Source organism: Lampetra fluviatilis, chromosome 43, assembly GCF_964198595.1.
Source record: "Lampetra fluviatilis chromosome 43, kcLamFluv1.1, whole genome shotgun sequence".
Taxonomy (NCBI): Eukaryota; Metazoa; Chordata; class Hyperoartia; order Petromyzontiformes; family Petromyzontidae; genus Lampetra; species Lampetra fluviatilis.
The window spans coordinates 6,787,185-6,809,297 of NC_136317.1; the positions used below are offsets into that span (position 1 = coordinate 6,787,185).

General features: G+C 50.4%; 1 protein-coding gene across 1 annotated transcript in view; it reads left to right on the forward strand.

The window, feature by feature from the left end:
• Positions 1-20,658, forward strand: part of LOC144947058 (lysophosphatidic acid receptor 6-like) — a 37,089-nt gene extending 16,431 nt beyond the window's left edge. The window contains exons 2-3 of the mRNA XM_078876209.1: positions 12,307-13,368; positions 19,723-20,658. Coding sequence (XP_078732335.1) covers positions 12,688-13,368; positions 19,723-20,091 — 1,050 coding nt within the window. The 5' untranslated portion in view covers positions 12,307-12,687 and the 3' untranslated portion in view covers positions 20,092-20,658. The remainder of the gene's footprint in view (positions 1-12,306; positions 13,369-19,722) is intronic.
• Positions 20,659-22,113: the final 1,455 nt, after the last annotated feature.

Consider the following 22,113-nt stretch of genomic DNA (forward strand, 5'->3'; position numbering starts at 1 on the left):
TGGCCACGGTCCCTGACGTGATGGCAAGCTTCGGGGCCACTTCCTGGAGTCGTGGAGTTCTGTCATTACTCGTACGGTACATTTCATTAAAGCGTGTTTTAAAAAAAGTTTTTTTTTAATGTTACTTATTTTTATTATTAACTGGCTAAATAATCTGACTGCGTAGACTATTTCACCGGGCCACTCTCTCTCTCCTGTTCACGTCCGGGGCCACCGGAAGAGCAGAAATGAGACAGTGCTCGTACATTGATCATGTGTCTGCTGTGAGTGGAGCGTCGATCGACGCCTTGGTGGGACAACCCTTACAGAACGAGATGTCGAGATGTCCCATCTCCAGGGATTACCCCGCGGTGAAATACTGTCATAACAACAAGAAAAAATGACCGCGTTCAGTCAGTTTTAGGTTGAAAGTTGATTTTGTTTAACCAGACGAACTTAGAAGATTCAGGATGAGGCTAATTTTCAAGAGCCACCCAGCGCATCGGTCTGCCAGTTGGGATCAATGATTGCTGCTGTGTGTGTGTGAGAGAGGTCCCAATAGAGCAATCGGTGGTGGGACATTTTGAATTTGGCAAATCTGTACCCTGACGCCGGAGCACAGCGGCCTACTCTTGCCATTTACGTCACGGGATCCTGAACGCCGTTCTGTGACGCGGACGGAGCGCAGTAGCGCTATCTTCGGCGTCATTACGCCCGCAAGTATTAATCGGGGCGGCCGCTAGATTCGAACCGTGCGAATCTCTTCAACAAGTGGCGAACGAACGCCTCGATAGGCCAACGTCATCGCCCAACGATTGGCAGGCGGTAGAGGCAAAATGTTGACGAACTTAAACAACCCTATCGTGCAAGTTGCAGTGTCCATTCAAGGCTTTTGATGTAGAAAAAAACCCACATTGTAACATGATACCAGCGCACAATAGCCAGATGATGTCATCGTCCGGCAGAGGAGGGTGTGACCTGTTATTCTAAGCCCAACTCTTGGCAATTCGCCGGTCCTTTTAACAAGCCCTGGCGTGCATATGAACATATAAGATAAAAAATACCGTGTTACTGTACGCTTTCTCACCAATTAAATCCATCGTTTAGGTGTTTCAGACATCGGCTTACGGAGTGTGTAATTATATAATGGAGGCAATTTATAAATTTCACGTGGACTGGCCTTAGTGTCCCCTTATTAAACTCTCTGCATTGACTCATTATCTTTCTCTTGTCCTGTGCCATACTGGCCCGGCACAACATTCTCTTCATCACGCTGGAGCCGAGACGTGCGCTGAATGTCTCCTAAGAGCAGTCGAGCAGCTTGCTCGGGCATCCTGGGCTTGCCACCCTTTCCACCGTCGACCAAAACCCGGACAACGCATTCCTCTCCGTCGGCACGAGGTCCTTCGTCAGAACGGCGCTTTTCCAGTGGCACAAAGTTCAAACGTGGCAATACCGCTAAGGGGCCGTCCATACATGACGTCACGCACCTAGGGGGGGGGGGGGGTGGTCAGACATTTGTGACGATGTGTGACGAGGGGGTGGGTTTGAGAAATGTGACGTCACGTGAAAATGCGCAACTTTAAATAAATATAGACAACACGTTCTACTTAATTAATTAGACTTTTTAATAAATGTTTTCTCCTACAACATCAGAGTGCAGCGCCACTTTAAATACGCACTACAATGACAATAGTTTAGAGCGATTTGAAGCATGTTTTATTTTCAAAATGTAAATATGTTTTTTTGGGGGGGGCAGAGCTTCGTGACGTCATATTTGAGGAGGGGGGGTCTGACTTTTTGTGACGCCGTGTGACAAAGGGGGGGGGGGGGTCAAAAATCGTCCAAAATCGCGTGACGTCATTTATGGACGGCCCCTACCCAGACGTCGAAACGATCAGCTCCTGCTGCCACCCGACCACACAGATGCCGGTTCCCGGACTGTGCCGGGTCAAACAGAGCGACAGATGGAAACGCGATTAGTGACCATGTCCAGTGCTCGCTGCATTCCTTCGCGAGTCTCAGTCGTGTGCGATCGGCTTCAGCTACTGCGGGTTTTGGTGAGCTCTCGGACAAAGACGGTGGTCACCACATCGCGTACTTTCAGGTCCGCTTCTGCAGCCGTCTGGAACGCTCTTCCTTACGATGATAGCAAGCCACTGGAGCTATGAAATTTTAAATAATTTGGATTGAAAAGTCACTTCTTTAGAAACTGCTTTTTGTGGTTAGTTTGTTGTCCTTCCCCCGCACCTCCGATTAGCACGGATGGCTACATATGGTGCGAAAGAAGTTCAACATACATACAGGATGAAAGATCCCGTAGTTTTATCGACAACATATAAAACACATCATTTAATGTTTAAATATATCGTTTAAAACTTATATACGTAATTTAATGCTGTATGTTGTGAAAGAAGTTCACATCGCAGAAGATACCCAGACCTCACATCATCCAATATCCACTGGCTCGGAACTTGTAGCGAACTCTGCAGACGTAACACCTTCCTGCGGAGGGAGCTGGTAGGAACGTTGGGTTGCTCGGTCAATGGCCAGGGTCAACGGTGGCGTGGTGTATTCCGAAAATATTCCCGACTGTGAGGGCGGGCACAAGCCGGCGTGAGTAGGTTAAACGTTGAGTTTTATAAGGGCACCACGGGGTGACCAGCCCCTCCCCAACCAGCCCCCCCCTCCCACCCCCCACCCAGCCCCAACCTCCCCACCCAGCCCCTCCCCACCCTCTCCACCCAGCCCCTCCCCACCAGCCCCTCCCCACCCAGCCCCACCCCTCCCACCCCCCACCCAGACCCTCCCCACCCAGCCCCTCCCACCCTCCCCAACCAGCCCCTCCCCACCCTCCCCTCCCCACCCAGCCCCACCCTCCCCACCCAGCCCCTCCCCACCCTCCCCAACCAGCCCCTCCCCACCTTCCCCTCCCCACCCAGCCCCACCCTCCCCACCCAGCCCCTCCCCACCCAGCCCCTCCCTGCAGGACGGACGGACACAATAATCCCCTGTGGGCTGGTGTAACCAGGAGGTTCCTACCAGTATTATTCCAGACTTATTGCGAAGGCATTACGACCACTCCCCCCACCGCCGCAGCCCCACCAGCCCCGAGAAGAGGCTGGCTCGCCGCATATTTTAATTAAGAATCTGAACACCTGATTCAGCCCACCGTGAACCAAAACATCGCAGTCGTTTGACAATCACAAGAATAAATTACACGAATAGAGCCCCTTTTTACAAGGTGGTCTCAAAGCGCCGTACAGCACAGAAATAAATTAATTAATTGCTCGCCAAAGGGAGGAAAAAGCTAACAAAGTACAAGAGCCGATTGAGAGAAGCAAGAGCAACTGGCGTTTCACTCACGATTCAAATGACTAAACTGTTAACTATTTTATATTTCACCGAGTAAGGGCACCCACTGAGCTGTACAACTCCTTTTCCGAAGCGACCTGGCCACAAATGATAGCTCCATGAAAGTGGCTTATCACGTGGACACTTGCAGCAGCCAAATATCTAGATTTGAAGCTTTCGTGACTGCAGGGATTCATACTTTCTGGTTCTTTCGGGAAAGTCACGTAGATATAAAATAAAATTAAAATAAATCACGACGTTTCGGGCGCAACACAAGTGTCTGTCATCAGGTGGGACAACCACAGCAAAAAATAACTTGAAACGCATTTTGATTCTAAACGTGGATGTAAAAACCTGAGGACCCGGAGGAGGAAACATCCACATGACCACGGTGAGAGAGACACTCAAACTTCAAATACAGCAGCAGGCGTCAGGGTTGGGATCGAACCCACGACCTCCTGTATACCAGGCGAGGTAGTTAACATCTCCTAGCCACCGTGATGATGATGAGAGAGACACTAAAACTTCAAATACACAGCAGGCGTCAGGGTCGGAATCGAACCCACGGCCTCCTATATACCAGGCGATGTAGTTAACATCTCCTCGCCACCGTGATGATGATGATGAGAGAGACACGCAAACTTCAAATACACAGCAGGCGTCAGGGTCGGGATCGAACCCACGACCTCCTGTATACCAGGCGAGGTAGTTGACATCTCCTAGCCACCGTGATGATGATGATGAGAGACACGCAAACTTCAAATACACAGCAGGCGTCAGGGTCGGGATCGAACCCACGACCTCCTGTATACCAGGCGAGGTAGTTAACATCTCCTAGCCACCGTGATGATGATGAGAGAGACACTAAAACTTCAAATACACAGCAGGCGTCAGGGTCGGGATCGAACCCACGTCCTCCTGTACACCAGGCGAGGTAGTTAACATCTCCTAGCCACCGTGGCGCCCTACGAGTCGTGATGGTGCGGCGTTTAAGCTCAGACTTGTGATCAACCCGCCCCACAGCAACAACAAACGTCACGAACTTCCACGGTTCAGGATCGTGGATCAATTTACGAATCCTATTTTTTATGTGGCTGCTAATGTAGAGGCCAATCAAGGCTATGGGGGGGGGGGGTCACGCAAATCCCATTACGTACGTCTGAGCCGGTATTTCAACAGACTTTTAAACTGTCATTCCAAAGGAGTGACGACTGATGTGCGACCAACGTGGTGCACTCGTGACTCGTGATGGACTGCACTTTTATGAGTGCGCGACAACAAATGTTCAGCCTTGTGCGACTACTCGTACGCACGCAATGCCGACGACGCTTGCATCGTGAGCTTTACACGGATGGATCCATGCATCGTTGCACCTCTGCCAACTGGCACGTTTACCATACCCACTTTGTAAATTATTTACACATTCCATGCCCCCCTATCTCTTGCTAGATCTGGAACTTCCTTTTATGGTTTCTTTTAAGCAGTTTTCTTGTCATCCAATTGTACCTGGGAGTCGCATCATTAGAGGAGAGTAGCCTAATGATGTTTGTTCGCTCGATAGGGCCTTGGGAATTTGAACATTGCAGCATGCCTGTAATTGTAGGTATTGACATCGTAAACTGAGACCTTACTGCAAGCTTTCCAAACAACCGAAGGTGATGACAGTGGTTAGAGATTGGCCACATTGCACCCTTATCAGTAAGAAGGCAGCGGAGACTGGGGTGAGAAGTGAAACTGACAAGGCCCCTGGGCTCTGAGTGGCGGCCAGGAGATGGTGGTGTGTGGGCTTGCGAGCACGTTTGTGTGCCGAACTTTGAGCGTCTTCCCTTCGTACGTATGTGGATGTCCTCGCGGCCCGTCGTGCGCGCTACACTATCAGCTGTTTTTGGTCAGATCGCAATTGAAAAAGAGCTTCTTCGCTGAATGTCCTCACCAATTCATTTGAAAAATTAATTCATTTGAAAAATGAATTGGTCAAACAAACCCAAGTTTGTTTGACCAATTCATTTTTCAAATGAATTGATATTTATTTATTCAAGAAAAGTCTGGAGTCTTGATACTCCAGACTTTTCTTGAATAAATAAATATCATTATTATTATTCTAACGTGTACGTTGTCGATAGAGAGGTGTTTGTGACCGTAGATGTCAGCCTGCGGCGGTACGAGGCATCGCAGCAGAAAGTGTTGAGGGGGGCAGGCGTTGGAGATGGGATGTAATGACGTCCGTGTTATTGTATCAGTCGTGGAGATGGGGCTGCTGCTGAGCAGCTATGAGAGGCACATCCCGTGTCACTCCGGCCTTATTAATGCAGGTGCCACGTGGAGACTGTGGACAATTCTTGGAATTTAATGGCCGCGATTCCACAAGCAACTTGGCATATTTGGGTGGGGGTGGAAAACGCGTGGGAGGAGGAAAGTGTTGCGGTTGTAACCATGAGGCGTGTAAACATTTCCCTCCTTCCCCGTTCATTCTTGCAATTCATTGTGACTCTGTGGGGTGGTTGTTGTTGTTTCATTCTAGAGTGTGTATTTTTGTCTTGTTTATAGCGCTTTCTTCGTCCGCATTGTCTCTCTGTGTCCCATGCTGTGTCTGCTTTGCGACCGGCCTCCCCTTTCGTTCCATTAACAAGGTCAACGTGGCCCCAGGTCAACACGCCCCTCAGCCACACGGCACCCTTAGAAATGTTTCCCGTACGTATCATCTGCGACGTTTCAGGCAATGACCCTTTTTCATAATACGGGTTGGAGACTGCACTTGTTTGCACCATGGGTTCTGAAGAAAATATTTTTTTTCTTTTTAAATCAACGATTTGTAAATGGGCATATGATTAGTTACACTAACAGTGGCATTTTGAGTATCGGTGACTTTAACACGGTTAGAGCACCAAATACACAATCAAAATTAAATAACTATAAATATATATGCAATGTTCCGTGAGTGAACGTCGGCCCACGTAGCCACAGAGCCACGTGACAGCCTCCTCCTTCAACACGTGCAGGGCAACATCAACTGGCCCGGCACGCCCTGACGTATGAATATGTTGAACTTCTTTCGCACCGTACGTGGACAACCGCACTAATCGGAGGTGCCGTGGAACTACAAACAAACGAAACACGAAAAGAGCAGTTCTAAAGAAATGACAGCCAGAGACGATGTGTGCCCCGTGATCTAAATAAATACATTTAATGTTGTGGATTCACTCTTCAACACACCGGTGGGCTAAAGTAGTGAACTATTTGTCTTTTGTCAACGTGACACATTTTTTTTACTGATTGGTCGTGTCGGGTGGTGGAGGGTTCCGACACATTTATAAATAACGCGATCTAACCCAAAAAACGTTTATTATTAATAATATTATCGTCGCGAAAGCCTGCGTGTTAAACTAAATAAACGCCATTAAACTAAGTCGATGACTGTATATTGCAAGTAAAACAATGCAATTTTGCTGGCACAATGCATTGTGGGAATGTCTGTTCTAGGACACACAAGGCACTGCGTTCCTGGGCCCAAGCACCAATTCCACCCATTCGCTTATAAAAGTACCATTTGCGTCAAATGTACACGAGTAAACGATTGCATCTCACACTCGGTTACTGGATGCGATGTGGATGTAATCATTTATTTTAGCTCATAAAATCTTAACAATCGCTTCCAGACTTGGTAATCACAGTGACAAAGAGGAGGTTGCAATGGTAACTTCTCCTCCTCCAATGTGTGCGCCGATAACGAACCTGGTAAGCAGACGATACGCCAACTCCGTCCCGTATTCGTATAGTCTGCTGATGTGTTTCGGCACGGGTACTCTCCACAGCAACGCGCATTGAGTGTGCGTTATGCGTGCGGGTGGATTGATGAGTCTTCTGTTTTTGCTTCGATAATACTGTGGCCTTAAGAGGACGTAGATCATAGGTGGCATTGGGAGCAACGGATATTGCCTGAAACGTAGCCTACCTTATAGATATATTTAGTTTCTCTTTAAGGCCACACGTACACACACACGCGGTGTTATTGGGGAGTTCTTGTGCCTGTGTGCTGGGATCAACCGGGCAGGCAACCGGCACTCAAATATTTCTGGTGCCAAATCCCTTGATATGGGGGAGGGGGCATCTCCATTGACACACCAAGCGCGCATAGCAAACACGCACCGGCACATGTACACATGTTATAATGAATATAAATACAAAGATCCCCCGTGTAGCCTTCACATACTGTTAGCGAGCGCCTATGAAAGCTGGCAAGGCACACGAGGCGATGGGTGGCCAGCACCGCACCCGACCACCTTTGTCTTCCCAGTAGCGATGTTTACACATCACACCAGGTACTCATTTAAAGCTGAGTCGACCTAGGGGAGGCCCAGGACCGGTTCAGATAATTGTCACTGGTTTTGGGCGTGAGTGGAAATTGAACTTGGGTCACTGGGTTCGCAGCGCAGCGCCATAACCGCTACACCACTGCTCCCCACATGTCATAACACACACGTGTTAAATCTATCACTCTCACCGAGTACATTCATACAATGAATGTCAACACGCAGCCTTCTTACGCCACTGCTGAACCAGGCGTCTTGGGAGACGTGGGAGTGCCCACACTTTACCCCACCACATATATGGTTAAGCACATGTGGCATTGAAAGGAAAATACTATCTTTAATCGGCAACATCGCAGGCAGTGGCCCTCCTACACAGCACATTAAGGTCCATTGCCATGAAGTATTGCCCATTATATATTTACGTTGTCGAAAATATGTAGGCGACGTTTTATGAAATGCAACATGTTATAATAATGCTCCTCTGAACGCCACACGGTGTTTATGCCGAATGCGTTGCGTTGCCTTTGTTCGTTTGTCCACTACTGCCAACAAACACTGCAGGAGCAGCAGCAGCAGCAGCACCCAAGTTATTTGTTTTCACTTTTGGGTGAGCGATGGGGAATCGAACCCCCCAGAACGTTTCGTGGCGATGCACTCCCACACGATGGGTGCCAGGCGGCCTGCTCCAACACGATCCCCTCTCATCCATTGCCCATTCTCTTCCCTGCCTCCACTTCTTTCCTCCGCTGCCCCTACCCTTCCCTAACCCCTATGCACTCCTTTATCATGAACACCTCCCCTTCCTTATCCCCCACGGCCCCTCTACCGTGACCACCTCCCCTCCCCTTATCCCCTTCGCACTCATATTCTTGGTTCTTTCGGTAAAGTCGTGTAGAAGGGAAATAATAAAATAATAAAACATAATAAAATACAATTCTCACGACGTTTCGGCCACAACACAACAGCCGTCCTCTATTGTAGTCACCGATTCCCTTGCACGCCCCCGCAATGTTAATGTGTTTTTTAATGTTTAGTGCCTTGATGAGAGGCGCTCTATGAATACGAAATAAAAAAAACTTATCTGTGTAATCTCAGCACCACCCGTTTCCAACACAAACCGACCCAGCTGGTCGGGTGGCCACGGTGGTGGGGAACTTGGAGCATCAAACTTTTAACTTCCTCAACCGCGGAGATAAAAACGAGCATCACTTTGATGGGAAGTCAGCTGCGGGGTGTAAGATCCACGGGCTTAGGGGCCGTCCATAAATGACGTCACGCACCTAGAGGAGGGGGGGTGATCAGACATTTGTGACGATGTGTGACGAGGGGGGGGGGGTTGAGAAATGTGACGTCACATCAAAATGCGCAACTTTAAATAAATATAGACAACACGTTCTACTTAATTAAATAGACTTGTTAATAAATGTTTTCTCCTACAACATCAAAGCGCAGCGCCACATTAAATACGCACTACAATGACAAAAGTTTAAAGCGATTTGAAGCATATTTTATTTTTTTTGGGCGGGGGGGGGCAGAGCTTTGTGACGTCATATTTGAGGGGGGGGGGATCTGACTTTTTGTGACGCCGTGTGAAGATGGGGGGGGGGGTCAAAGATCGTCCAAAATCGCGTGACGTCATTTATGGACGGCCCCTTACCTCGTGCTGGAGGAAAGGTGGATTGTGACACTCGGCTCGGGGCTGGGCACTGGACGCTGAGCGTTTGCCCTCCGTTCACTTGAGCGGAACGCTATGTTGATGGGGTTTTTTTGTTCCACAACTTGAAACAAGTCGGGCTAGTATCGGAATTCAAGTGCGTGTCTGTGTGTGTGTGTGTGCCCCGGATTGACGAATTAAGCAAAGTTCCACCTGATACGGTCGAGTGATTCATTCGTGGGGGGCCCCACAGGGTTGATCTGGGCCGAAAACGACGTCGCAGAGAAAGCGTGGACGCACTGACCCAGAGGTAGCCACGGTCGGGGGCAGGTGTGTGAGCGCTCCCGACACGGCGACCCGAGTTCGAATCCCGCTCACGGCCACCAACACCGGTGACGATCATTTGAAGCGGTCTTGGGCCTTTCCTAGGTCGACTCGGCCTCAAATGAGTACCTGGTGCGGTGTGTAAACATTGGCACCGGGGAGACAAAGGCGACCGGGCGTGGTGCTGGCCACCCACCCCCTCGTGTGCCGTGCCGATCTTCATAGGTGCTCGCTAACAGCACTTGCCCCGACAGTCTTGTTACAGGCTATATGGGGGATCTTTGTCTTTGCTATCTTTGGTAGGGAGGGGGGGTGTCGAAGGCAGGTGGGTGACGGAATCTGTGCCTTGTTTATGAACACGTTCCAACAACGGGATCGCACGGCTCGAATTCCTCTCCGCTGACGTCTCAAAAGGTGGTGGGTTCTCTCTCTCTCTGTGTGTGTGTGCGTGCCGGAGCGCAGATATCACGTGACTGTGTCGTGTGACTGTGGTGGGTGACTGTGTTGTGTGACTGTGGTTGGGTGTCGTGTGACTGTGGTTGGGTGACTGTGGTTGAGCGACCTGTGACTGTGGCTGGGTGACTGGTTGAGTGACCTGTGACTGTGGCTGGGTGACTGTGGTTTGGTGACTGTGTTTGGGTGTCGTGTGACTGTGGTTGGGTGACTGTGTTTGGGTGTCGTGTGACTGTGGTTGGGCGTCTGTAGTTGGGTGGCTTAGTTGGGTGACTCGGTTGGGTGACTCTCATGAGCCCCGTGAGTCTGGGGTCGGAGTGCGGAGGTGGCTCCACTAAGATCCCGGATTTGAACCCATTCCAGGGCTCTGACCCTTAAAGTAAACGAATATTCTCATGTCCAAGGTGGGGTTGATATTCTCAGCGCAATTACCAATGACCACAATTATTTCGTTAATTTGTGTTTCACTTCATTCACCGATCGTGAACGTGATTGATGGGGCTGTGTGCGGGAGGAGGAGGAGGAGGGTCGTTCCTCAAGGTGTCGCTTGCTGCCTATTTTTTGCCTTTTCTGGGCGGTGTTGATGGATGCCTTGAGTTTGATTGGAAATAATAATTACAGTGGTTTGTGACGTGCACAGTATATCACAGACGTCACCATGACCGTGGCTCTCAGGCGCGGTGTAAAGCTGAGTGTCGCTCGAAAGCCAGGAGATAGAGAGGGGGGCCTTGAAGAGAGAGGAGGTCTTGAAGAGAGAGGAGGGGGGCCTTGAAGAGAGAGGGGGGCTTTAGGTGTGTCTGAAAAGTGAGTGTAGAGCAAATGTTGCTGCTGCGATTGTGCAGCTTGACGATGATGGTCACGTTCCTAGCGAAGAAGAGAGATTTGCGCAGCGCCGCTGTCAACGCTGCATCCCCAAATCCTTGGTTTGAGTCGGCAGTGACCTCGTTCTGAAGGTGAGAGATTGAAAATGAATGCCGTGTTCTTCAGATTACCACACGCACTTTTCCCTCCCTCTGTGTTTCAAAGCGAGAGTTTGGCTGTGCGTAACATATTCCCGCACGTTCATGCGAGCGCGCTTCCAGATTTATGGGGGGCGGTGGTGCCGCGGTTAGCCCACTGCGCTACGAACCCGGGCCGCCACCGCTTGGAAAAGAGTCAAAGAACGCGGGTTGGTTGCATGAAACAACTTCAATGTAAAATTCCACTCGCCTCCTGTATAAATAAATGTCACTCAAAGGAGACTGTCACTTATTAAGGTGTTTTATGCAACTGGCCTCACAGCCTTTCCCTGTCTGGCTCTGCTGCTACGACAGAAAACGCCTCAATTTGTCAGTGGCAGTTATCGGTGGCTGCAAAATCACTTTCCGTGCGATCCAGGGACAAACATTTACAAGAAATTCAAGACGAGGTGAAATGTATACCAGCCACAGCAATCGTGGGAAACGCACCGACTTTCACTGCAGTCCTCTACAACGCGCACAGGTGCAACGGTGATCCGATGAAGCTGATAGTTCTTGATGGAACATCCCAGTACGAGGGTCCAGCCTGGCTATATGACATATCTGTGCATTGGCCTACTCTTCCAATGTTGTAATATCACACGAGGCTGACACGTCTTGCCTGTAGTGGAACACTCGCAACTGCGAGCGAGCCTGGCTGTGACATCCTCTTTGTTTTTTTTGGTAAAGTCACGTAGGTTAAACAATAAAATAAAATAAATGAAAACAACTCAATTAAATCACGACGTTTCGGAGGCAACACAAGCCTCCCTCCCTTAGTTGTTTTCATTTATTTTATTTTATTAATTGTTTTATCTACGTGACTTCACCGAAAAAACCAACGAGCATGAATCCTTGCAGTCACGAAGGCTTCAAATCTAGCCTGGCTGTGACATCTCTGTGTATTGGGACTGAATTGTCCATTGCCTCTGCGGTAGCTGAAGCGTGTTGGGTAAAATCCCCGACTGAAATGCCTCGGTGGCGGGCAAGGAATCAAAGTATGCCGCCTCTATGCAAATAGAACCAGTGGGCAAGCGTGCCCTCACGAGAAGGGCCGGGCGACTGACCCAGCAGGTTTTGAGAAAGGCAACGATGACGAGTGGATAACGCCGCTCGCTGCAATACGGTATCGTACGTTCAACACAATGTCGAGCGACGAAATGAAACTTTATTAAAAATGTGCCCTCATCAGAGTGGTAACTGGGAACGCTGCTGCTGTCGCTGCCTTTAACAGATTAGCTGCCCGTGATGGAGCCTGCGCTCAAGCGAGACCCGCAGCAGCCGCTCGCAGGCAGAGCCGTGCCGTAGCAAGCCCCGGCACCGCGACAACAACAACGACAGCTCGCGTCCGCCCGGACGCGGACATGTAGCGCCGAGAGACGCGCGGCAGTTCAAGCGAACGACGGGTAACTTGCGGCAGCCTCGCAATGCGGTGGCAGCGCGTTGACGGGGCAGCGGACGGTGCGCCCGGCTCGTGCCTCGAACCACCTCGCCGTCGCCACCGCCACCACGCGCGCCCGTCAGCCAACCTCCCGCCCCTTCCCGCGTGGAATTTTGCGCTCGTTCCGACGCGGCGTGCCGCCGATTAGGAGTCGGCAGGCCCCGCGCGCGAACCATGGACTCGTCGCCGCCGCCGTCGCCCGGCCTCAACGTCACCGAGTGCACCGCGGACGCGCACTTCAAGAACACGTTCTACGCCGTCGCCTATGGCCTGGTGTTCGTGGTGGGGCTCTGCGTGAACGGCGTCTCCTGCTGGGTGTTCTGCCGCCACATCAAGTGCCACTCGGAGACCACCATCTACATGTCCAACCTCGTGGTGTCGGACCTGCTTTTCGTGGGCTCGCTGCCGCTGCGCGTGCTGTACTACGCGCGCGGCGGCCTGTGGCCGTTCGGCGAGCTCGCGTGCAAGCTGAGCAAGGCGGTCTTCCTCGTCAACATGTACGGCAGCGTCCTCTTCCTCACGTGCATCTGCGCCGACCGCTTCCTCGCCATCGTGCACCCGCTGCGCTCGCGCCCGCTGCGCACGCCGCGCATCGCCCGCCTCGTCAGCGCCGCCGTGTGGCTCTTCGTGGCGCTGTGCGGGGCGCCGGTGTTCGCCCTGCGCGCGGCCAACGTGCCGCCGCCGTCGGACGACGACGCCGCCGACGACGCCGCCGCCGCCGCCGCCACCACGTGCTTCGAGAACTTCTCGCAGGAGGACTGGTCGAGGATCGGAGCGGTGGTCGTGTTCGTGGAGCTCGTCGGGTTCGTGATCCCGCTCTGCGTCATGGTGTACTGCTCCTGCCAGATCCTGCTGGTGGGCAAACGGCGCGGCGGTGACGGCGCGGCGGTGACGGCGCGGCGTCTCTTGGCGGCGGTGTTTCGGCGAGAGAGCTTTCGTCAGTCGTGTCTTAAGTGAACGAACAAAATTTGAGCCAAATGTGTGACGCGTTTAGGGAGGTTGAAGAATATCCCCTTCGAATCTAGATCAAATCTAGATTGAATATCCCCTCCCTTATTGTTTACGGTGAACTTCCTCTGTTCTTCTTAGTCGTGTCTCCTGTCCAACCTTTACAGTCTTTTCACAATATTCTGCTTCTGGTGTTGGCATTGCCAAATCTTGAGGAGTGCTTTGTGGTGCTGCAGGGCATCTCAAGAGATGATCCGTGGTTTTCTTCTCCTGACAAGCACATCGGTCGGTTGTAGCAGAAGTCCACCCCCCCCCCCGACCATGATTCGACGAGAGCGTTTGCATCGGCCTAAACCCACTCTCAGTCTGTGTCGGCTCCACCACGTGAGCCATTTGGAATGTAATCCCGGCTCAAGCTCCTCACCGCGGGCGATTCCTCGCCCGGCTCCATTCGGCAGCTTTGCTGCTCGATTATTTTTGTGGCAGATTCTGGTCATGTGGTCAGAGTGGTCACAGTGGAGCACAATCAGCTGTCAGCCCGATGAGAGACGGCGGTGGTGCTGGGCGGTGGTGCTGGCCAATGGCCATGTCGCGGATGGCGGACGTCCCGCTGGTGATGGTCCCCTACTCCTCCGCTCTACGTTGTCATGCTCGTCGCATGCAGAGTTTGGCGGTAGCCCTCTCCCGGTGCGTGCTGCGTATTGGCTGCTCTTGCGGTGTCGAGTTGAAGCGGATAGACGCCCACGTTGAGGTCTTTTACCTGCTTGGGGCCGCGGCGTTCTGCGAGGCTCTCAACTGTGAAACAACAAGCGGCCATCTTCTTGGTTCTCTCGGTAAAGTCACGTAGAATGGAAATAATAAAATAATAAAAATAAAACATAATTCTCACGACGTTTCAGGTGGAGAACAGGTCTGTCGACTGTCTTCTCGACAGACCTGTTGTCCTCCTGAGGACGGCTACTTGCGTTGTGGCCGAAACGTCGTGAGAATTATTTTATAATGTTTTACTTTTATTATTTTATTATTTCCATTCTACGTGACTTTACCGAAAGAACCAAGACGATGAATCCCTGCAGTCACGAAAGCTTTTAATCGAAATTTAACAAGCGGTCACTGCCTGAAGATGTCCCTTCCTTGAAGATAGTCATGCGGTCATTTGCGTGTTCTTTGGCTGCCATCGTCATTGCCTGTTCAAACGTGGGATTATTTTCTCGGCAAATTTCTGTGCAAACAAGGTTCGGAGGCAAATGCGTCTTCGAGGATTCATAATTAGTTTATGTTGTGGTTAGATCGACATGTAGCTACACTGCCCATTGATTAACTGTCACCCTCCACTACCTGACAATCGAACCGATCAATTAAAAGTTGTCACGTTGTGTGAAAATACTCCGATTGATTAGTTTTTTTCAGAAAAAAACACAAGGAAAGTTGAAAATGCGAGCAAACATTTTGGACAATTTTTCTCTGCGACGTTTCACTACAGATCGCACCCAGCCTCATCAGCTGTGAACAGCAGCCATCTATTTTAATTTACCAGTTTAGGACTGGCTGAACTATATAGTTTTTTGGCCATAAATGATAGCTCAACGAAGTGGCTTATCACGTGGAAATGTATAGCAACCCCCTACTCTAAACGGATGTTTCTAAATGTGTAGAAAAAAAACGGATGACCCAGAGAAAAATCCACGTTGCCACGGGGGGAGAGAGACGCAAACTCAAAATATGCAGGTGTCGGGGTCTGGATCGAACCCACGACCTCCTGTATACCAGGCGAGGGAGTTAACATCTCCTAGCCACCGTGATGATGATGAGAGAGAGACACGCAAACTCCAAATATACAGGCGTCGGGGTCGGGATCGAACCCACGACCTCCTGTATATCAGGCGAGGGAGTTAACATCTCCTAACCACCGTGGCACCCCTCAGCGGTCCTCGCGTGCAAACGCTTCCTGATCTGGGTCCTGAATTCGCCAAATCAATCGGCGTATTTCCTACAACGTGACATTTCGATTTGATTGGCAACATCGCTGGGTGGTGCAGGGTGGTTATAGTTGTATATTGACGTTGTACGAACACGATCTGACCCAAAAGAAACCAATCATAAATCATAATATTGATCGTGAAAGCCTACGCATAAGATTATATTTCTCTTCTTGGTTCTTTCGGTAAAGTCACGTAGAAGGGAAATAATAAAATAATAAAACATAATAAAATACAAAAAGATTATATTTATCGCAACAAAAATTGCTCGCAAAATTATCACGGTTAAGCTTTCCATTCACCCAGTGCTGTTTTATTTTCAATCAGCAGCTTTGTAACTGTGTCCACACTCCACACTCCATGGAAGGGGAATCGTGTCAAGGATAGAATGCATGTAAAATTTGAATTGAATGTAAACGGGACGAGAGAAGAGAGAGATTTGTAAATAAGGGTCGCCCTCACTACACACTAAGTGCTTGCCACAAAGTGAACCACACTACCTTGCTCGTCAAGGAGCATAAACCATCACGCAAACTCCGGTCATCCTCGCAATAGCTTTTGCCCAGTAATCTAACAAAAACGGTCACTGCATCGCACTCTCTCAGATGCGCTTCTGCGGCCGTCTGGAATGCTCTTCCCGCGTTAGGAAGCCACTGGAGCTATGCACTTTTAAATCTAGATTGAAAACTAATTTCTTTCTAACTGCTTTTTGTGTTTAGGGGCCGTCCATAAATGACGTCACGCACCTGGGAGGGGGGGGTCAGACATTTGTGACGATGTGTGACAAGGGGGGGGGGGGGGGTTGAGAAATGTGACGTCACATCAAATGCGCAACTTTCAATAAATATACATAACACGTTCTACTTAATTAAATAGACTTTTTAATAAATGTTTTCTCCTACAACATCAGAGTGCAGCGCCACATTAAATATGCACTACAATGACAATAGTTTAAAGCGATTTGAAGCATGTTTATTTTGGGGGGGGGTGGGGCAGAGCTTTGTGACGTCATATTTGAGGGGGGGTCTGACTGTTTGTGACGCCGTGTGACGAAGGGGGGGGGGGGGAGTCAAAAATCGTCCAAAATCGCGTGACGTCATTTATGGACGGCCCCTTAGTTTGTTGTCCTTCCCCCGCACATCCGATTACCACGGTTGGCAACGTAGAGTACGAAAGAAGTTCAACATACGCACATACAAAGGATCGGGAGAGATGAGGATGGGGAGGAGGTAGAGGCTGCATCCAGGGCCTTAGCCATCATCTGTTTTCAGAGGTGGGTTGTGTGCGGGGGGGGGGGATTTGGGGTGGGAGTGAAGGGTACAGGGTCGAATCCGTGGTGGATGTTGAAGACGGCGGTCGTGATGTTGAAGTTGGTCCGGGTTTGGATTGCGGGGAGTGAATGCGATTTTTCTAACTCCCAAAGTATGTGTGACGGAGACTTTGTACAGCTGGTGAATGCGAGGAAGTGTCTAAACAAGGACGTCATTCATAAAGAATGTGGCAATGCAGCAATCAAAATAATCTATCATAAAAAAAAACAATTTCAACTTTGACAACTTGTACAAGAGAGAAAAATTGCCATGAAAGAAACAAACATTGCGGCCTCCATGGCAACAGACTCGGACCCTCGGATTCCCTCCACTCCACCCCCTTGCCTGCCCCTTCTTTCCACTGCCGTCTCTTTAGATCCTACACCGTGACCTACACTGCTCACTCCGTGGCAAACGTCGGCCAATTCCAGACATTTCCTCCGCGTGGGAATGACTTTAGAGGCCTGGAATCATTGCCACGAGTCTCGTGAACCCAACCCAACCTGGCATTCCATGAAAATCCGGTCTAAGAAAAAAAAAAGAGTTTTAAACACAACAAAAGTGGCTCTGTGTTTCCAGTTGGCTGTTTTGCACCACTTTGTATCGTGGCTATTTTGCAGAGTCAACAGAGCTGCTTTGGAAGTCGCTGCGTTTCCCAGTGACAAAATATGCAGTCTCACTCGCAGTCAAGCTGCGCCGCTGTTCTGCACACGCCTTGGCAGAGCCCGTTTGTCGACAAGGAGCATACACCATCACCACACGAACCCCGGTCATCCTCGCAGCTTTTGGCTGGCCATCGACCAAAGACGGTCCTCGCATCGCGGCGCTTTCAGATGTTCTTCGGCGGCCGTCTGGAACGCTCTCCCTTCCGATATTAGGAAACCACTGGGGCTACGCACTTTTAAATCATCATGTAGATTGACTACTAATTTATTTTCTTGCTGTGGTTGTCGCACCCGATGATGATTGCTTGTGTTGGCTGGCCATCAACCAAAGACGGTCCCCGCATCGCTTTCAGATGGTCTTCCGCGGCCGTCTGGAACGCGCTCTCCCTTCCGATAGGAAGCCACTGGGGCTACGCACTTTTAAATCATCATGTAGATTGACTACTAATTTATTTTCTTGCTGTGGTTGTCGCACCCGATGATGATTGCTTGTGTTGGCTGGCCATCAACCAAAGACGGTCCCCGCATCGCTTTCAGATGGTCTTCCGCGGCCGTCTGGAACGCGCTCTCCCTTCCGATAGGAAGCCACTGGGGCTACGCACTTTTAAATCATCATGTAGATTGACTACTAATTTATTTTCTTGCTGTGGTTGTCACAGCCGATGATGATTGCTTGTGTTGCAATCGAAACGTCGTGATTCAATAAATGTTATTTTCTACCTACGTGACTTTACCGAAAGAACCAAAGAATATGGATCCCTGCAGTCACGAAAACTTAAAATCTAGATTCTTGAGAAGTGTTTTTTGTGTTTAGTTTGTTGTCCTTCCCCCTGCACCTCCGATTAGCACGGCTGGTGACGTAGAGTACGAAAGAAGTTCAACATACATACATACATTGTCGACGAGCAAATGGATTTTATTTTTTAAGGAGCAAGTTTACTTTCAGCCAAGTGACAGCACAATGAGGTCAAATTATCTATGTTCTGTGACATATCTGGACAGTCGGAAAGGTCAGGACCATTGTAATGATTTTTGTTATCACCGGTAAATGTAACCGTTTGGGATCGTCTGCGATCGTTAATGCTGCCAAAGACATTAACGTCTATTTTTACATCATTCAATACTTCAACGTTGTACCCACCAAAAAATGGCCATGCGTTGTAATAACATGTGTGGACACTGCCACCCAAACCGTTAACACCCACCCACCACAGACTTGACCGGGCTTAGCCAAAACTGTCATTTCCAAAATGTTGGCTCCAATGCTTCCATTCTTAACACAAAGTGCCATACTTTAACTGGATTACACAAGAATGTAAGATTAATCACGGACATTTATACTGCCCAGACCCCATCTGTTCATTCCAGTTTGCCCACTCATTCGGGTATTTTGATGGCTTTCTGCAAACGTCTAAATCGTTGGTCACGTGTATTTTTGTGCGTCTCAATAGGCTCCACAACTACAATGCACGACCACTCGAGTTTGCTATCGTACAGAAAGCTGCTAATAACAACAGGAAATTCCTCCCAGCAACAAAAATCTGATTGCTACCGCTAGCCGCTATGTTGTTTTAAAGAAATAACCATTTGCGTTGTTTATTGAGGCACATTCAGAAGAGGAAAAAAAACCCCAACAACTCGGCACTGGAAGAAGACTGTGATCACACAGAATTCACCGCCTTGGTCGGATGGTCGTGCACGATTCGTCTAGAGAGTTGGACTTTAAAGCAGCGCCCGCAGCTGCTGTATGGCTGTTCAATGGGATTGCTGCATTTAAAGCTGAACCCAAAGAGTGACCAACGTAGAAGTGAGACAAAGTTTGCATGTAGAAGGCAAACTGGTGATGATGCAGGCAGTGCTGAGAAGGAACCCGGCGCTGTGTGGACACCCACACGTAGGATGGACAACAACAGGGACATTAAAAGTGTTGTTGTTCTGAGAAATGGAAGGAGCCGGAAAGAGAGGAAGACCTCGCAGCGAACGTCTTGACGGCGACACGAAGAGATTGGTGCCAGAAATATGTGGCCACGACTTGCGGAGATTGACGCTACAAGACCGAGAGGAAAAGTGGCAAAAAATGACGAAGTGTGCAGTGGACACATCAGGGCTACCTGCCCATGGATCGTGATGATGATGATGGGATTATTGTGACAATTATATTTTTCCACATGGCAAATGCGTTAAGGAGCTGTGCTGGTATAAAATGTACATACAATAACGCTTGGCTCAGACCATAGGAGGTCGTGTGTGTCTGCCGATGAACAATTCCTTCCCTGACCTTTCTCTAACCCCGCCCCCCCCCCCCAGACCATTCGGAAGACATCGATGCTGACGCAGAGCTCCCTGAACAAGGACAAGATTCAGAAGATGATCGGCGCCACGCTGGCCATCTTCGTCACGAGCTTCCTGCCGCACCACGTGACGCTCATGCTGTACACGATGGTGCGCACAGAGACGGTGGGCGGTTGTGCGGCGCTGCGCACCCTGCGCACCATCTACCCCGTCACGCTGTCGCTCGCTAGCGCCAACTGCTGCCTCGACCCCATCATTTACTACTTCACCACGGAGACGTTCAGGCAGACGCTGAGCGGCAGACAGACGCTGTTCCGCAAGCTCACGGAGCGCCGCTCCGTGGGCTTCTTCGAGGAGAACGGAGAGGCCGAGACCGGCGTGTGAACGGGCGGGAGGAGCTAGAGGGGCGGCGTTGCATTGCGTTCGTGACGAAAACCCCCGTGAAGTGGTCAAGAAACCGACTCGCGGCTTGCTGGCTCATTGGGACAAGCGCGTGTGGGACAAGCGCGTGTGGGACAAGTGCGAGGGCTGAAAAAAACCCCAGAATGTGAAGGATTTGACTGTTCACAGAGGCCTGAGACACTGGAGCGTGGTGTTGCCCGAGAGAGCCGAGACTCTGGTGTGTGTGTGTGTGTGCACGCACCGCAAACCAGGCGACCCAAGTTCGATTCCCGCTCACGGCCAACACAAGTGACGATTATCTGAATGGGTCCTGGGCTTCCCTCTAGGTCGACTCGGCCTCAAATCAGTACCTGGTGTGGTGTGTCAACATCACCATTCAGGAGATGAAGGCGGCCGGGCGTGGTGCTGGCCACCCACCTCCTCTTGTTTCTATGCCGGCCTTCATAGGTGCTCGCTAACAGCACTTGGCCAAAGTCTGTTAAGGCTATATGGGGGATCTTTGTCTTTGGAGTCGAGCACATGGTCGGACCGAGGATGTTGAGTGTGATGGATGGAACCTTATAGGGGGGGTGGGGGTGGGGGGAGGTGGTCAAAAGTCTGGTTGCGTGACGGAATGATGGATTGACCACACAGGCTAAGCTAAAGAATGATGAAATAACCACATGGGCTAAGCGAAAGGCCATTATCCACTCTGGCAATGTCAGGGCAATCATCACAGGCAAAGGCGCTTTGCCGGACTGAAGTGACATTTCTCTAGCCAATCAGAGCAAGCCTTGATGATATTGTGTATGCTGAACAATGGTTGGTCTACAGACTGTAAATGAACCTGTTTATTCGGGATGAGGCAGGCCTGGTAGTTGTCACTGGTCAGATGACAGTCATTCCTTTATGCAGCCCATTATTTCAATACAATACATTACTTATCCGAAGGCTTTCTCTTCCATCCGTCTAGATTCCCACTCTTGCTGGATTTGGAAGCCGCCATTTATTTCAGGCGAAGAAAACGTCACCTGACCTCCGTCTCTGATCTGATTGGACGTTGTTGCCGCCCCGGTCGCCCACTAGGAGGGCAACTTGCATCAGAATTGTTGTTCAGATTTTTGGGCAATGAGATTTTGACACAGTTGGGATATGCTGTGGCAACTATTGCCGGCGACGATTGCCCTGGTGGATGAAGGCCTTGGGGAGTGCAAGCTGTAACAAAGTGTCTCGAGCCCAATGTGAAACCTGGGCCATGGTTGGGATCACGGGGATGAGCCTCAAGTGCCCCTCTGTGGTCAAACAGGGTGCTGACGTGTAATATGCTGTACGGCCTCAGTGCAGTCACCGGTGACTACTACGACTACTACTACTAAAAGAGGAAAAGTCCCATCGTGAAAAGTGGCTTTTGCACTTTAGTGAAGCTTACCGCTCGGTAGATCGGTGCCAAGCAAAGTCGCTGCCTCACAAGCTGCTGGCTCTCAACATTCACAGGCCGCCCGACAAAACTTCCACAACGTGGCAGCACAATCGCAGAGTGGCAGCGGTGCAGTCGGGTTACCGAAGGATGCCTGGAAAAGGCCCAATATCTCTCGAGCGTCACCCCGATGCGGTGCGTGGTCCGCCTGCCCATAGGGAGTCCTGTAATGGGACGTCCTCGGGTTTCAACTGAGACGTAGAATGCAGCAAAGGGATGACGTTCAGAAACTTCGGCGTATTTGATCCGGCGCTTGTGACGTTTGCGCGAATGTTGATGCAGGAGGGCGGAGGGAGAGGGACCAACTGCAGAGAGGTAAATGAGTGTGTGACGAGGGGCGACGCACAGAGCCCCCCCCCCCCCCCCCCACTGGGCGAGAGCTGTGCGGTGGGCGGTTGTGGGCTCTGGTGAGGGGAGAAAGGCGTTGGGGAGGGGTGGTGCCAGTGGTGGTGGTGCCGGTGGTGGTGGAGCTGCCGGTAACGGCTGTGACTACGATCGGGATCTCGAACTCGAACGCGAGAACCTCCTGCTGCTGCCTGCCGCCTTTC